This window comes from Oncorhynchus kisutch, linkage group LG18, assembly GCF_002021735.2.
Source record: "Oncorhynchus kisutch isolate 150728-3 linkage group LG18, Okis_V2, whole genome shotgun sequence".
In the NCBI taxonomy this organism is placed as follows: domain Eukaryota; kingdom Metazoa; phylum Chordata; class Actinopteri; order Salmoniformes; family Salmonidae; genus Oncorhynchus; species Oncorhynchus kisutch.
In genome coordinates, this window is record NC_034191.2 from 15,394,740 (window position 1) to 15,411,919 (window position 17,180).

General features: G+C 48.1%; 1 protein-coding gene across 7 annotated transcripts in view; it reads left to right on the forward strand.

Moving 5' to 3' along the window:
* Positions 1 to 17,180, forward strand: part of LOC109904894 (roundabout homolog 2-like) — a 390,578-nt gene that overhangs the window by 358,893 nt on the left and 14,505 nt on the right. For all 7 annotated transcript variants that reach the window (XM_031795440.1, XM_031795444.1, XM_031795443.1 and 4 more), the window contains 3 exons: positions 1,416 to 1,575; positions 4,390 to 4,653; positions 6,718 to 6,944. In XM_031795440.1, coding sequence (XP_031651300.1) covers positions 1,416 to 1,575; positions 4,390 to 4,653; positions 6,718 to 6,944 — 651 coding nt within the window. The remainder of the gene's footprint in view (positions 1 to 1,415; positions 1,576 to 4,389; positions 4,654 to 6,717; positions 6,945 to 17,180) is intronic.

Consider the following 17,180-nt stretch of genomic DNA (forward strand, 5'->3'; position numbering starts at 1 on the left):
GATATGCTATGGTCACAGATACATCTTCAGATATGCTATGGTCACAGATACATCTTCAGATATGCTATGGTCACAGATACATCTTCAGATATGCTATGTTCACAGATACATCTTCAGATATGCTATGGTCACAGATACATCTTCAGAAATGCTATGGTCACAGATACATCTTCAGATATGCTATGTTCACAGATACATCTTCAGATATGCTATGTTCACAGATACATCTTCAGATATGCTATGGTCACAGATACATCTTCAGATATGCTATGGTCACAGATACATCTTCAGATATGCTATGGTCACAGATACATCTTCAGATATGCTATGGTCACAGATACATCTTCAGATATGCTATGGTCACAGATACATCTTCAGATATGTTATGGTCACAGATACATCTTCAGATATGCTATGTTCTCTATATAGGGGACTCATGCTCATATGTCCTCTATGTAGTGGAGAGCACAGAGGCACCACAGCAAAAACAGCCTGCAGCCTTTTCCTCTCTATAACAAGTGATCTGAGGCCTGCGGACCACACTGAGGACAACTGAGAAGGATAACAGTGGGCTTTCATTGTGGACCCACACCTCTAGTGAGATATTTCAATGTAGACCCACACCTCTAGTGAGATTTTCATTGTGGACCCACACCTCTTGTGAGGTATTTCATTGTAGACCCACACCTCTAGTGAGGTATTTCATTGTAGACCCACACCTCTAGTGAGGTATTTCAATATGGACCCACACCTCTAGTGAGATATTTCAATGTGGACCCACACCTCTAGTGAGATATTTCATTGTAGACCCACACCTCTAGTGAGATATTTCATTGTAGACCCACACCTCTAGTGAGATATTTCATTGTAGACCCACACCTCTAGTGAGATATTTCACGGTGGACTCACACCTCTAGTGAGATATTTCACGGTGGACTCACACCTCTAGTGAGATATTTCACGGTGGACTCACACCTGTAGTGAGATAGAGACACTGAGGGATGGCTGGAGGACCGGGATCCACCCTCTGCTTCTTTACTGCTTTACTTCTTTCTCCCTGTTTCTATGGAGATTTGAGGACCTTCAGCAAATCAATCAATGGAAGCATGCTTTTCAGTAGTTGGCCTTGAGGTTCTTCTGTATGATGCTGCTGACAGGCACGGCTCGTTGAAGCTGTTTGTTTGAGAATGTGGATGACTTTTAGAAGGAGGTGTTGAAATGACCTGTTTCGAAATGAAGGAATGTTCAGCTTTATATGTTCAGTCATTTTCTGTTGGCAACATCTGTTTGTTAGACTGACAGTGAATACTGCACATAGCCACCCATGTTATATGGTTTTATAGATTTTTTTAGTAATTGAATTCTTCATGTTGTCTGAGTCAATCTCTAACTCGCTCCGTCTCTGCTGTCCATAGGTGGTAAGGGGGGTAAGAAGAAGAAGGCCAAGGTTGGCACCAAACCCACCAAGACTAACGGCTCCAGCTGGGCCAACGTGGCCCTGCCCCCTCCCCCTCTACACCCTCTCCCTGGCACAGAGATGGACCACTACCCCAACGAGCACTATGAAGGAGTAGGGTACGAGCCACACCCACCATAACATACACTCTATACATTCATGGATATGCAAAACAGTCCACACTCTGCCCATACAGTCCAACTAGATTAATCCACACTAATTTGAAAAAGTATATATCTGTCATTGTCTGACCCTTCATACAGGCTTAGCCAATTGTAAGCTCCCTCAAAACTTGAGACATCTGTGGCGTTGTGTAACAAAACTGCACATTTTAAAATGGCCTTTTATTGTCCCACACCTCTAGTGAGATATGTTATTGTGGCCCCACACCTCTAGTGAGATGGGGACACTGAGGGATGGCTGGAGGACCGGGGTCCACCCAGCATAAGGTGCACCTGTGTAATGATCATGCTGTTTACTCAGCTTCTTGATATGTAACACCAGGTGGATGGATTATCTTGGCAAAGGAGAATTGCTCACTCACAGGGATATAAACAAATTTGTGCACAGCATTTGAGAGACATAAGCTTTTTGTTAGTACATTTCTGGGATGTTTTATTTCAGCTCATGAAACATGGGACCAACACTTTACATGTTCATATTTCTGTTCAGGATAGAAACACTCACACATAACATATCCTTTAACTGTGCGTCTCCCTAGTTGAGGCGTGCTGTCCTCTCACCCTCATCTCCAGTTTGTGAGACTCATCTGGTTTAATAGGCTATCTGGCAAATGAGGAGTCCTCTGAACTGTAAATCTGAGTCTCTTAATGGCCGCAGATGAAAGCAGTTACATCCTGTGGTGTGTGCACTGACAAATTTATTTAATGAACATTTTCTTTACAACTAGTATTATTTCAGCATGTATAAGCATCGTTATGGGAAATGAAAGAATCCCTCCACTGCTCCACTTACGGCTCATATCTATAAAATCAAAATCAAATCAAATCAAATTGTATTAGTCACATGCACCGAATACAACAAGTGAAATGCTTACTTACAAGCCCCTAACCAACAGTGCAGTATCCCCCCAAAATATGGATAAAAATAAGCGATAAAAGTAACAAGTAATTAAAGAGCAGCAGTAAAAAATGACCAAATATACAGGAGGGTGTCGGTACAGAGTCAATGTGCAGGGACACCGGTTAGTTGAGGTAGTATGTACATGTAGGTAGAGTTATTAAAGTGACTATGCATAGATGACAACAGAGAGTGGCAGTGGTGTGGTGTGGAGGGGGGAGGGTAATACAAATAGTCTGGGTAGCCATTTGACTAGATGTTCAGGAGTCTTATGGCTTGGGGGTAGAAGCTATTTAGAAGCCTCTTGGACCTAGACTTGGCGCTCCGGTACTGCTTGCCGTGCAGTAGCAGAGAGAACAGTCTATGACTAGGGTGGCTGGAGTCTTTGACAATTTTTAGTGCCTTCCTCTGACACCACTTGGTATAGAGGTCCTGGATGGCAGGAAGCTTGGCCCCAGTGATGTACTGGGCCGTACGCAATACTCTCTGTTGTGCCTTGCGGCCGGAGGCTGAGCAGTTGCCATACCAGGCAGTGATGCAACGAGTCAGGATGCTCTCGATGGTGGAGCTGTAGAACCCATGCCAAATCTTTTCAGTCTCCTAAGGGGGAATAGGTTTTGTCATGCCCTCTTCACGACTGTCTTGATGAGCTTGGAACATGTTAATTTGTTGGTGATGTGGACACCAAGGAACTTGAAGCTCTCAACCTGCTCCACTGCAACCCCGGCGATGAGAATGGGGGCGTGCTCAGTCCTCTTTTTCCTGTAGTCCACAATCATCTCCTTTGTCTTGATCACGTTGAGGGAGAGGTTGTTGTTCTGGCACTACACAGCCAGGTCTCTGACCTCCTCCCTATAGGCCATCCCATTGTTGTCTGTGATCAAGCCTACCACTGTTGTGTCATCGGCAAATTGAATGATGGTGTTGGAGTTGTGCCTGGCCATGCAGTCATGAGTGAACAGGGAGTACAGGAGGGGACTGAGCACGCACCCCCGAGGGGCCCCTGTGTTGAGGATCAGCGTGGCGGATGTGTTGTTACCTATCCTTACCACTTGGGGGCGGTCCGTCAGGAAGTCCAGGATCCAGTTTCAGAGGGAGTTGTTTAGTCCCAGGTTCCTTAGCTTATTGATGAGCTTTGAGGGTACTATGGGGTTGAACACTGAACTGTAGTCAATGAATAACATTCTCACATAGGTGTTCCTTTTGTCCAGGTGGGAAAGGGCAGTGTGGAGTGCAATAGCGATTGCATCATCTGTGGATCTTTTGGGGCGGTATTGGAGTGGGTCTAGGGTTTCTGGGATGATGGTGTTGATGTGAGCCATGACCACATTCTACAAAGTCTACAAAGTAATTTAGAAAGTTTTACAAGATCACACTAGGTCAAACTAGTCAAGACCACACTAGGTCACACTAGTCAAGGTCACACTAGTCAAGATCACACTAGGCCACACTAGTCAAGGTCACACCAGGTCACGCTAATCAAGATCACGATCACACTTGGTCACACTAGTCAAGATCACACTAGGTCACCCTAGTCAAGATCACACTTGGACACACTAGTCAAGATCACACTAGTCAAGGTCACACTAGTCACACTAATCTGGCACATGACCAGAAGAAAGAAAGTTGAGTTAGAGTACTTCTCTTACCCCTCCTCCCTCTCTCTGTCTCTCTGTATGGCCACCCCTCCTCCCTCTCTCTCTGTATGGCCACGCCTCCTCCCTCTCTCTGTCTCTCTGTATGGCCACCCCTCCTCCCTCTCTCTGTATGGCCACCCCCCATCCCTCTTCCTCACACTATGGCCACCCCTCCTCCCTCTCTGTCTCTGTGTGGCCACCCCTCCTCCCTCCCAGGTATGAGAGTGATGGCTGGGGTCCTCCCATGCCCGTGCAGACCTACCTCCACCAGGGAATGGAGGATGAGCTAGAGGAGGAGGAAGAGAGGGTCCCCACCCCACCCATTCGTGGTGTGGCTTCGTCCCCAGCAGCGGTGTCCTTTGGCCAGCAGTCCACGGCCACCCTCACCCCCTCTCCCCGGGAGGAGCTGCAGCCCATGCTCCAGGCCCACCTGGACGAGATCACCCGTGCCTACCAACTAGACATGGCCAAACAGACATGGTTTGTACACCCACTGGAGAGGAATACTATAAAAACAGTACAATGTTCAAATGGGGGTGATATGAGAATGCCTACAATGGATATTGTGCTGGAAGTGTTTTTCTTTCACTATCTGTTTATTCCTCCCTTCCATGTTTTATTTTGGTGTTATGTTCGCTGCACAGTCACGGCATTGCACAAAACACAAGCACTCATGAATCATGTCATTTTAATGGGCCAGTGTTACCACTTACACGACTGTCCCTTCTGCTCACTGTGAGAACACAATGTCTAAAGCACTTGTTTAGCCCCACCCACATCCATGCTGCTACACATTCTATTGTTGTGGTGCTCATGCACGGCAGATGAAGCCCACTTTTCACCCTGTCGGAAGAGTGGGAGAGAACGAAGGAGGAAGAGAGGGAGAGAACGAAGGAGGAAGAGTGGGAGAGAACGAAGGCGGAAGAGGGGGAGAGAACGAAGGAGGAAGAGAGGGAGAGAACGAATGAGGAAGAGAGGGAGAGAACGAAGGAGGAAGAGAGGGAGAGAACGAAGGAGGAAGAGAGGGAGAGAACAAAGGAGGAAGAGAGGGAGAGATGAAGGAGGAAGAGTGGGAGAGAACGAAGGAGGAAGAGAGGGAGAGAACAAAGGAGGAAGAGTGGGAGAGTACGAAGGAGGAAGAGAGGGAGAGAACGAAGGAGGAGGAGACAGAGAGACTGAAGGAGGAAGAGTGGGAGAGAACGAAGGAGGAAGAGAGGGAGAGAACGAAGGAGGAAGAGAGGGAGAGAACGAAGGAGGAAGAGAGGGAGAGAACGAAGGAGGAAGAGAGGGAGAGAACAAAGGAGGAAGAGTGGGAGAGAACGAAGGAGGAAGAGAGGGAGAGAACGAAGGAGGAAGAGTGGGAGAGAACGAAGGAGGAAGAGAGGGAGAGAACGAAGGAGGAAGAGAGGGAGAGAATGAAGGAGGAAGAGTGGGAGAGAACGAAGGAGGAAGAGTGGGAGAGAACGAAGGATGAAGAGAGGGAGAGAACGAAGGAGGAAGAGAGGGAGAGAATGAAGGAGGAAGAGTGGGAGAGAACGAAGGAGGAAGAGAGGGAGAGAACAAAGGAGGAAGAGTGGGAGAGTACGAAGGAGGAAGAGAGGGAGAGAACGAAGGAGGAAGAGAGCGAGAGATGAAGAGTGGGAGAGAACGAAGGAGGAAGAGAGCGAGAGAACAAAGGAGGAAGAGTGGGAGAGTACGAAGGAGGAAGAGAGGGAGAGAACAAAGGAGGAAGAGTGGGAGAGAACGAAGGAGGAAGAGAGGGAGAGAATGAAGGAGGAAGAGAGGGAGAGAACGATGGAGGAAGAGAGGGAGAGAACAAAGAAGGCTCAGAGGGAGAGAACGAAGGAGGAAGAGAGGGAGAGAATGAAGGAGGAAGAGAGGGAGAGAACAACGGAGGATCAGAGGGAGAGAACGGAGGAGGAAGAGAGGGAGAGACTGGCATCCATTCATTACAGTAGAGGGAATAGGGAAGACTTGTCAGGAAGGAGCCGTCTTGTTAGCCAGTAATGACTATGTTTGAGAGCATCTTTGACAACAGGAAAGAGGCAGTAATTACATCAGAATCCCTCCCGCCGCTGACCGCCTCAGACCCCACGGCACTCCTCAAACAAACAGGGCTGTCAGTGACGTGAGGCGGGCGCTGAGTGGAGCAGAGAGGGCTGTGTGAGGGGGTGACAGCCTCGTGTCGACAGGCCTAGAGAGCGGGCCCATTGTACTCTCTTCAACTGCAATTACAGGGTCATTGTGTTGGCATTCAAGGAGGAGGGACGTAGAATTTGTGGAATTGTCCCATTTTATTCAAAGCGGCAGAATCTGAAAGAATTTCTAAATATAGCTTAACAGTTCCTTTCGTCTATCTTGGATTCCTTCTTTATGTCCTCCTGTCTTTCATTCACCAGCATTGTCTTTCTTGATGTATTTTGACATTTGTTCTCTTCCCTGTTCTTGCTGTCCCCCCACCAGCAGCCCATCCTCTCCTGTGTCTGTGTTTTGGTGTGTACCTGCAGCATGATGATAACTCATATTACTCTGACTCTCTGACAGGCTCATGCAGGGTGGCTCCCTCCCCCCTCTCCCTCCCCAGGCCCCCGCCCCTCCAGTGGGGTACGTGTCCAGCACCCTGGTGTCTGACCTGGAGACTGACATCCCTGACGAGGATGAGGAGGATGAGGAAGAGGAGGAGGATGAAGGCTATGAGATGTCCAGGCCTCTCTATGGTATTGAGCACACGCCAGGGTCCAGCATGGACAACCTAGACAGCTCCGTAACAGGTGAGATACTGCGCTGATACAATGTGGACAGAACAATGTAAATCTGACACGTGACAGACGTTGTTGTCTCCGTTCAGAGAAGGGTATTGGAACTCCTTTCCCACTTCGTTAGAATTCAAATCTTCCTGATGTTGTATAGTTTTCTGCCACTCTCTTATTAATAATTTGGGTATTACAAAGAAACAATCACAAATCGTTTTCCAAAACAAAAAATTGTTTAACTACAAAAGCATGTTCAGTTGTCATTCCACAGAAATTCAAAAAGATTACAGACCCCTTATCAAGTAACGTAACAAATGTAATCTCAAATTCATCATCTCCAGCACCAAACCAGTGTCTACATATGTGAAAACAGCGTGTTACTATGATCTGTGGTTAAAAAGTTAACATGTTTCTAGCCCAAGGGAGGGTCTTTTCTTGCTCCTTCACGTCACTGCAAATCTCATAGTGTTTGAAAAGCACTGTTTTAAAATCAAAAATCACTTTTGATGATGTCATCATGTAGAACTTTTTTACTTTATATTTTATTTCTACTAAACTTAGAAATGCCCAATTTTCACATATGTTGAAACTGGTATTGTGCTGGAGCTCATGAAAATGAGGTTGAAAAGTGTTCCGCAAACTAGTAGGTAAGTATTACAATTCTGTTTGCCTAGTTACAGACTGCATTTTAACCATTGATTTATAATGAAATGTTGTATTTTATTCCGCTCATGGCATTAGACTATCATTCCACAATTTCCTGTATATGTGTGTCTCACCTGGGAATGACTGTATTGCATGTACCTTAAACCCAGTTTGTTCAAGTGGTTTTGGCAGACTGTGGAATTATAATTATCATACCCAAAAAGAGATAAGAAATTCCATGAATTTTAAAAAGGACAGTGAGAGGGAAATTAAGATGAAGGAGAGCAAAGGGGGAGGAGGGGTGGGCGAGAGACATGGATAGAGAGAGAGTGAGATAGAACCAGAGAGAGAGAGAGAGAGAGAGAGAGAGAGAGAGACATAACCAGAGAGAGAGAAAGAGAGAGAGAGACAGAACCAGAGAGAGAGAGACAGAGAGAGAGAGAGAGAGAGACAGAACCAGAGAGAGAGAGAGATTGATTTAGCTCACACACAGCGTCAGCGGCTGCCATGCACCCCATATCTTCCCTAGAAGATATAGAATACAGTTCACGTGCGGAATATTCCATTCCAGGCTGGAGGCACCATTTCCATTTTTACAACTCACTGAAAGCTTTTACAGCCGTCTGTCTGGCGGAGAGAGGGACATGTGAAGGGCATGACATTGGAGAAGGTGAGACAGTATGGCTGTGTCCTACTGCGTCTCTCATACCAACTGAACAGGACATACCAGTCTATACCAGACATGGCTGACTGCTATACTACAGACTAGAGGTCGACCGATTATGATTTTTCAACGCCGATACCGATTAATCGGCCGAATTTCTTATTTATTTATTTGTAATAACGACAATTACAACAATACTGAATGAACACTTATTTTAACTTAATATTATACATCAATAAAATCAATTTAGCCTCAAATAAATAATGAAACATGTTCATTTTGGTTTAAATAATGCAAAAACAAAGTGTTGGAGAAGAAAGTAAAAGTGCAATATGTGCCATGTAAGAAAGCTATCGTTTAAGTTCCTTGCTTAGAACATGAGAACATATGAAAGCTGGTGGTTCCTTTTAACATGAGTCTTCAATATTCCCAGGTAAGAAGTTTTAGGTTGTAGTTATTATAGGAATTATAGGACTATTTCTCTCTATACCATTTGTATTTCATTAACCTTTGACTATTGGATGTTCTTATAGGCACTTTAGTATTGACAGTGTAACAGTATAGCTTCCGTCCCCCTCCTCGCTCCTACCTGGGCTCGAACCAGGAACACAACGACAACAGCCACCCTCGAAGCAGCTTTACCTATGCGGAGCAAGGGGAATAACTACTCCAAGTCTCAGAGCGAGTGACGTTTGAAATGCTATTAGCGCGCACCCCGCTAACTAGCTAGCTATTTCACATCGGTTACACCAGCCTAATCTCGGGAGTTGATAGGCTTGAAGTCATAAACAGCTGCTGGCAAACGCACAAATGTGCTGTTTGAATGAATGCTTACGAGCCTGCTGCTGCCTACCATCGCTCAGTCAGACTGCTCTATCAAATCATAGATTTAGTTATAACATGATAACACACAGAAATACAAGCCTTAGGTCATTAAAATGGCCATATCCGGAAACTATCATCTCGAAAACAAGATGTTTATTCTTTCAGTGAAATACGGAACCGTTCCGTATTTTATCTAACGGGTGGCATCTAAATATTCCTGTTACATTGCACAACCTTCAATGTTATGTCATAATTACGTAAAATTCTGGCAAATTAGGCGGCCCAAACTGTTGTATATACAAACTGTTGCATATGACTCTGCGTGCAATGAATGCAAGAGAAGTGACACAATTTCACCCGGTTAATATTGCCTGCTAACCTGGATTTCTTTTAGCTAAATATGCAGGTTTAAAAATATATACTTCTGTGTATTGATTTTAAGAACGGCATTGATGTTTATGGTTAGGTACACATTGGAGCAACGATACACACCGCATCGATTATATTGATGCGGTGTGTACGCAGGACACGCTAGATAAACTAGTAATATCATCAACCATGTGTAGTTAACTAGTGATTATGATTGATTGATTGTTTTATAAGATAAGTTTAATGCTAGCTAGCAACCTACTTTGGCTTACTGCATTCGCATAACAGGCAGTCTCCTCGTGGAGTGCAATGTAATCAGGTGGTTAGAGCATTGGACTAGTTAATTGTAAGGTTGCAAGATTGAATCTCCCGAGCTGACAAGGTAAAAATCTGTCATTCTGCCTCTGAACGAGGCAGTTAACCCACTGTTCCTAGGCCTTCATTGAAAATAAGAAAAAAAGAATGTGTTCTTAACTGACTTGCCTCGTTAAATAAATGTTAAATAAAGGTGTAAAAAATAATCATAATCTGATTGTTATGAAAACTTGATATCGGCCCTAATTAATCGACCATTCCGATTAATCGATCGACCACTACTACAGACTGAATGGAGCAGCAGCTCTGTGTTTTATGAGTGGGGAGGGATAGAACTAAGAAGGGAAGAGAAGAAGGGATAGATATTTATAATGAATGAGGAAGAGAGAGCGAGACAAAGAGAAAGGGAGGAAGATACATATCTAGAGAGAGAGAGAGAGAAAGAGAGAGAGACAGAGAGAAATGTTTAATTTGTATTGTTTATTTTACTTTTGTATATTATCTACCTCACTTGCTTGGGCAATGTGAAAACATGTTTCCCATGCCAATAAAGCCCCTTGAATTGAATTGAGAGAGAGAGAGAAAGAGAGACACATCGAGAGACACAGAGAGAGAGAGACAGAGAGAGGGGGGAGATATATATTGTATCTATAAAAAGAGGAACAGGGAGAGAGGGAGGGAGGATTGACACGGCTGCTTGGCTGGCCTGTCGACTGCAACCCCAGAGTGTAGTTTTTCTGTGGGATGATAGAACATGGGCTGTGGCGGCTATGACACATGCTGCTGTTTATATATTTAGAGGAATATAAAGCTGCGACTGGGCCCTAATCTGCTGCATCTCTCCTGCACTGTATTACTCTGAAGACACCACTATTTCTTCTTATCTTTCCACAAGTCTCCCCCGCTTTCCACCGTTTGACAGCACAGATACGGTCCCAGCTCCAGGGTTAGCAGGAGGGGCAGATGGAGGAAGGGGAATATGCGGAGATTAATCGCGGCCACCATTTTGAGGCTATGGAGAGAGGGGGCAGGAGCAGATTTCTGTAGAGCCCAACATGATAGATTTGTCATTGTTATAATAATATGTAAATAGGTCTGTTTCCTTAATGTTATAACAAATGCCACTAAATAAAAAATTCTCACCGTTGGGCCCATAAAAACAGTGCACATAAAAAATGTTCACTAGAGAGATTGTCTGTGTGTATTGTCTGTGTGTCTTTGTATTATGTAATGAACTGCATAATACAACATATTTTTCTAAAGCTAAAGGTGAATCCACCTGAAGCAGTGTTAAATTACCATGGTTAGGCTGAGATGAATACACACAGGTACTATATCCCAGGGCGGTGTATTTGTCTGCAGTATAACATCCACCGGGATCTCAGCGCTGTGTCTCTCTGGGTGATTATTCTCCCATCAACCCCCTGGCAGGGAGGGCGGGGGGGGGGGGGGGGTCACGTCTCCTGTCGGCAGGTGCAGCCACCAGCTCATCAGGGGGAACAATTTACCTGCTTAACGACATGCAGATGAGCCGCTCCATCAGCATAAATCAGTTTTAGTGGCAGGAGGAACCTGGGATACCTGGCTTTTACTGCCCCTGGCTTGTGGCTAGCTCCCGTTTACTAACCCCTGGCTAGTGGCTAGCTCCCATTTACTAACCCCTGGCTAGTGGCTAGCTCCCGTTTACTGCCCCTGGCTAGCTCCCGTTTACTGCCCCTGGCTAGTGGCTAGCTCCCGTTTACTGCCCCTGGCTAGTGGCTAGCTCCCGTTTACTGCCCCTGGCTAGTGGCTAGCTCCTGTTTACTAACCCCTGGCTAGTGGCTAGCTCCTGTTTACTAACCCCTGGCTAGTGGCTAGCTCCCGTTTACTACCCCTGGCTTTTGGCTAGCTCCTGTTTACTAACCCCTGGCTAGTGGCTAGCAACTGTTTACTGCCCCTGGCTAGTGGCTAGCGCCCGTTTACTGCCCCTGGCTAGCTCCAGTTTACTGCCCCTGGCTAGTGGCTAGCTCCCGTTTACTGCCCCTGACTAGTGGCTAGCTCCCGTTTACTGCCCCTGGCTAGTGGCTAGCTCCTGTTTACTAACCCCTGGCTAGTGGCTAGCTCCTGTTTACTAACCCCTGGCTAGTGGCTAGCTCCCGTTTACTGCCCCTGGCTTTTGGCTAGCTCCTGTTTACTAACCCCTGGCTAGTGGCTAGCAACCGTTTACTAACCCCTGGCTAGTGGCTAGCTCCCATTTACTGCCCCTGGCTAGTGGCTAGCTCCCGTTTACTGCCCCTGGCTAGTGGCTAGCTCCTGTTTACTAACCCCTGGCTAGTGGCTAGCTCCCGTTTACTGCCCCTGGCTAGTGGCTAGCTCCCGTTTACTGCCCCTGGCTAGCTCCAGTTTACTGCCCCTGGCTAGTGGCTAGCTCCCGTTTACTGCCCCTGGCTAGTGGCTAGCTCCTGTTTACTAACCCCTGGCTAGTGGCTAGCTCCCGTTTACTGCCCCTGGCTAGTGGCTAGCTCCCGTTTACTGCCCCTGGCTAGCTCCAGTTTACTGCCCCTGGCTAGTGGCTAGCTCCCGTTTACTGCCCCTGGCTAGCTCCCGTTTACTGCCCCTGGCTAGTGGCTAGCTCCCGTTTACTGCCCCTGGCTAGTGGCTAGCTCCCGTTTACTGCCCCTGGCTAGTGGCTAGCTCCTGTTTACTAACCCCTGGCTAGTGGCTAGCTCCTGTTTACTAACCCCTGGCTAGTGGCTAGCTCCCGTTTACTGCCCCTGGCTTTTGGCTAGCTCCTGTTTACTAACCCCTGGCTAGTGGCTAGCAACTGTTTACTGCCCCTGGCTAGTGGCTAACGCCCGTTTACTGCCCCTGGCTAGCTCCCGTTTACTGCCCCTGGCTAGTGGCTAGCTCCCGTTTACTGCCCCTGGCTAGTGGCTAGCTCCCGTTTACTGCCCCTGGCTAGTGGCTAGCTCCTGTTTACTAACCCCTGGCTAGTGGCTAGCTCCTGTTTACTAACCCCTGGCTAGTGGCTAGCTCCCGTTTACTGCCCCTGGCTTTTGGCTAGCTCCTGTTTACTAACCCCTGGCTAGTGGCTAGCAACCGTTTACTGCCCCTGGCTAGTGGCTAGCTCCCGTTTACTGCCCCTGGCTAGCTCCAGTTTACTGCCCCTGGCTAGTGGCTAGCTCCCGTTTACTGCCCCTGGCTAGCTCCCGTTTACTGCCCCTGGCTAGCTCCCTTTTACTGCTTCTGGCTAGTGGCTAGCTCCCGTTTACTGCCCCTGGCTAGCTCCCTTTTACTGCTTCTGGCTAGTGGCCAGCTCCCTTTTACTGGCCCTGGCTAGTGGCCAGCTCCCTTTTACTGGCCCTGGCTAGTGGCCAGCTCCCTTTTACTGGCCCTGGCTAGTGGCCAGCTCCCTTTTACTGCTCCTGGCTAGTGGCCAGCTCCCTTTTACTGCTCCTGGCTAGTGGCCAGCTCCCGTTTACTGCCCCTGGCTAGCTCCCGTTTACTGCCCCTGGCTAGCTCCCTTTTACTGCTTCTGGCTAGTGGCTAGCTCCCGTTTACTGCCCCTGGCTAGCTCCCTTTTACTGCTTCTGGCTAGTGGCCAGCTCCCTTTTACTGGCCCTGGCTAGTGGCCAGCTCCCTTTTACTGGCCCTGGCTAGTGGCCAGCTCCCTTTTACTGGCCCTGGCTAGTGGCCAGCTCCCTTTTACTGCTCCTGGCTAGTGGCCAGCTCCCTTTTACTGCTCCTGGCTAGTGGCCAGCTCCCTTTTACTGGCCCTGGCTAGTGGCTAGCTTGTGGCCAGCTCCCTTTTACTGCTCCTGGCTAGTGGCTAGCTCCCGTTTACTGCCCCTGGCTAGTGGCTAGCTCCTGTTTACTAACCCCTGGCTAGTGGCTAGCTCCTGTTTACTAACCCCTGGCTAGTGGCTAGCTCCCGTTTACTACCCCTGGCTTTTGGCTAGCTCCTGTTTACTAACCCCTGGCTAGTGGCTAGCAACTGTTTACTGCCCCTGGCTAGTGGCTAGCGCCCGTTTACTGCCCCTGGCTAGCTCCAGTTTACTGCCCCTGGCTAGTGGCTAGCTCCCGTTTACTGCCCCTGGCTAGTGGCTAGCTCCCGTTTACTGCCCCTGGCTAGTGGCTAGCTCCTGTTTACTAACCCCTGGCTAGTGGCTAGCTCCTGTTTACTAACCCCTGGCTAGTGGCTAGCTCCCGTTTACTGCCCCTGGCTTTTGGCTAGCTCCTGTTTACTAACCCCTGGCTAGTGGCTAGCAACCGTTTACTAACCCCTGGCTAGTGGCTAGCTCCCATTTACTGCCCCTGGCTAGTGGCTAGCTCCCGTTTACTGCCCCTGGCTAGTGGCTAGCTCCTGTTTACTAACCCCTGGCTAGTGGCTAGCTCCCGTTTACTGCCCCTGGCTAGTGGCTAGCTCCCGTTTACTGCCCCTGGCTAGCTCCAGTTTACTGCCCCTGGCTAGTGGCTAGCTCCCGTTTACTGCCCCTGGCTAGCTCCCGTTTACTGCCCCTGGCTAGTGGCTAGCTCCCGTTTACTGCACCTGGCTAGTGGCTAGCTCCCGTTTACTGCCCCTGGCTAGTGGCTAGCTCCTGTTTACTAACCCCTGGCTAGTAGCTAGCTCCTGTTTACTAACCCCTGGCTAGTGGCTAGCTCCCGTTTACTGCCCCTGGCTTTTGGCTAGCTCCTGTTTACTAACCCCTGGCTAGTGGCTAGCAACTGTTTACTGCCCCTGGCTAGTGGCTAACGCCCGTTTACTGCCCCTGGCTAGCTCCCGTTTACTGCCCCTGGCTAGTGGCTAGCTCCCGTTTACTGCCCCTGGCTAGTGGCTAGCTCCCGTTTACTGCCCCTGGCTAGTGGCTAGCTCCTGTTTACTAACCCCTGGCTAGTGGCTAGCTCCTGTTTACTAACCCCTGGCTAGTGGCTAGCTCCCGTTTACTGCCCCTGGCTTTTGGCTAGCTCCTGTTTACTAACCCCTGGCTAGTGGCTAGCAACCGTTTACTGCCCCTGGCTAGTGGCTAGCTCCCGTTTACTGCCCCTGGCTAGCTCCAGTTTACTGCCCCTGGCTAGTGGCTAGCTCCCGTTTACTGCCCCTGGCTAGCTCCCGTTTACTGCCCCTGGCTAGCTCCCTTTTACTGCTTCTGGCTAGTGGCTAGCTCCCGTTTACTGCCCCTGGCTAGCTCCCTTTTACTGCTTCTGGCTAGTGGCCAGCTCCCTTTTACTGGCCCTGGCTAGTGGCCAGCTCCCTTTTACTGGCCCTGGCTAGTGGCCAGCTCCCTTTTACTGCTCCTGGCTAGTGGCCAGCTCCCTTTTACTGCTCCTGGCTAGTGGCCAGCTCCCTTTTACTGCTCCTGGCTAGTGGCCAGCTCCCTTTTACTGGCCCTGGCTAGTGGCTAGCTTGTGGCCAGCTCCCTTTTACTGCTCCTGGCTAGTGGCTAGCTCCATTTTACAGACCTGGACCATTAGTACAGGGAACATGGGCAGGTGAGAGAAGGTTATTAGATACCTAGTCATTTGAGAATTGAATGGAACCTTAGTCTGAATCCTTAATCAGAATCGTTAATCTGAATCCTTAGTCTGAAAAGAATTGCGCACATGTAAAGTAGATTAAGCACGTTTGGTTGCAGAATTCAAGACCACAAAGATTAAGCTAAATTGCGTTTTCAGTACATGATGTCAGCAAGATCAAGGTTTCCTTGACGTATCAGGGATAGCTGTGTCCCAAAGACACGAGTAGTAGAGACTAGCAGTTAGTTTGGCTGAAAGCTCACTGTGTGATGTGATGTGCTGAGGTAGTGGTTCTGAGCTGGAGGAGTGGAGTTGGAAGGAAGTCTCAGTGCCTTGGTTTGACTGCCTCCCTCTCCTTATACTTCATTATCTGCGCTAGTCTCTGCGGGAGGATTGGACCCAGAGGAATTGCATTCTTTGTTTTTTCTTCTTCTTCTCTTAGAAGAGAAAAGCAGTGTGAGAGAAAATAGCCTGGCAAGATGAAGGCCAGAACGAGAAAATAGCCTGGCAAGATAAAGGCCAGAACGTAGTTAGTGTCTTGGGTATTTTCAGTCAGTGCAGTAAAATTGGAATGTGCAAGGTTTTAAAGTTGTCACATGGTTTCCCAGGTTTATTGAAGTTTTCCATTAGTTTGTGGATAATTTGCTCCGATCGTTTCTCAGAGAGAAAAGCTGTTATAAGGTGAGCTGCTGGTTGAAAGCTTTAGTTCCCTGAGGCCTTGTTTAAGCTGGGTTCTGCACAAACCACAATGTTGTGGTGTGAAAGGGCTCAGGGGCAAGAAATTGAAAAGCACTTTTAGGGAGTTTCCTCAGTTTCCTGATTTCCTTGGGCTGCACAAACATAAATCAGACATTGAGTTTTACGTCAATTACAGTGCTGGACTAATGCTGTGTTCCAATGAGAAGTGTAGTATGAAAGGGACTCTGTCAGTACAGCTGGTACATGTTTGGGTTTAGTTGATCTTCTCCTGTCTCTCTCTGTGTCTGAATGAGTGCCAGACCTCTGGTATGCCTGCTCCTCTCTGTGTCTGAATGAGTGCCAGACCTCTGGTATGCCTGCTCCTCTCTGTGTCTGAATGAGTGCCAGACCTCTGGTATGCCTGCTCCTCTCTGTGCCTGCCTTGGCCAGACTTGTGACTGTCACCCTCTGTTCCCAACTGACCACCTCTCTCATCCCCTCTGTTCCCTACTGACCACATATCTGTACCCCTCTCATCCCCTCTGTTCCCCACTGACCCCATCTCAGTACCCCTCTCATCCCCTCTGTTCCCCACTGACCCCATCTCAGTACCCCTCTCATCCCCTCTGTTCCCCACTGTCCCCATCTCAGTAACCTTCTCATCCCCTCTGTTCCCCACTGACCCCATCTCAGTACCCCTCTCATCCCCTCTGTTCCCCACGGACCCCATCTCAGTACCCCTCACATCCCCTCTGTTCCCCACTGACCCCATCTCAGTACCCCTCTCATCCCCTCTGTTCCCCTCTCATCATCATTCTCATCCCTGCTACTCCCTCTTTTCCCTCTCCCCTCTCTCCCCATGACATTTCCTCCTCCATTTGAGCTCTGTACCGTATCCCCCCTTTTCTCTTCATCATGACATCCACATTTCTTTTCATTTTTGTCTCATGGGCTTGTCTGCGGACCACGAGATTGTGTGTGTGTGTTTGTGTGTGTGTGTGAGTTTGGATAAGTGCCACTTCATTGTGTCTGCCAAGCAAGCCTCTCAGAAAGCTGTCATTTAAGCTGACTGTAGTCTCGCCTGCCAGAATGGCATATTTTTGTTGGCACGATGGAAAGGCTTTCTTTAGGAGTTTCTGAAAGGATAAAGACATACTCTCACCAGAAACATTCACAATATAGGCTCTGTTGTATGGGAACAGCTTCCATCCACGAGGGTTTCCTTAAGTTTCCAGTGTTTCTGGAAAATCTAGATAATGATTATT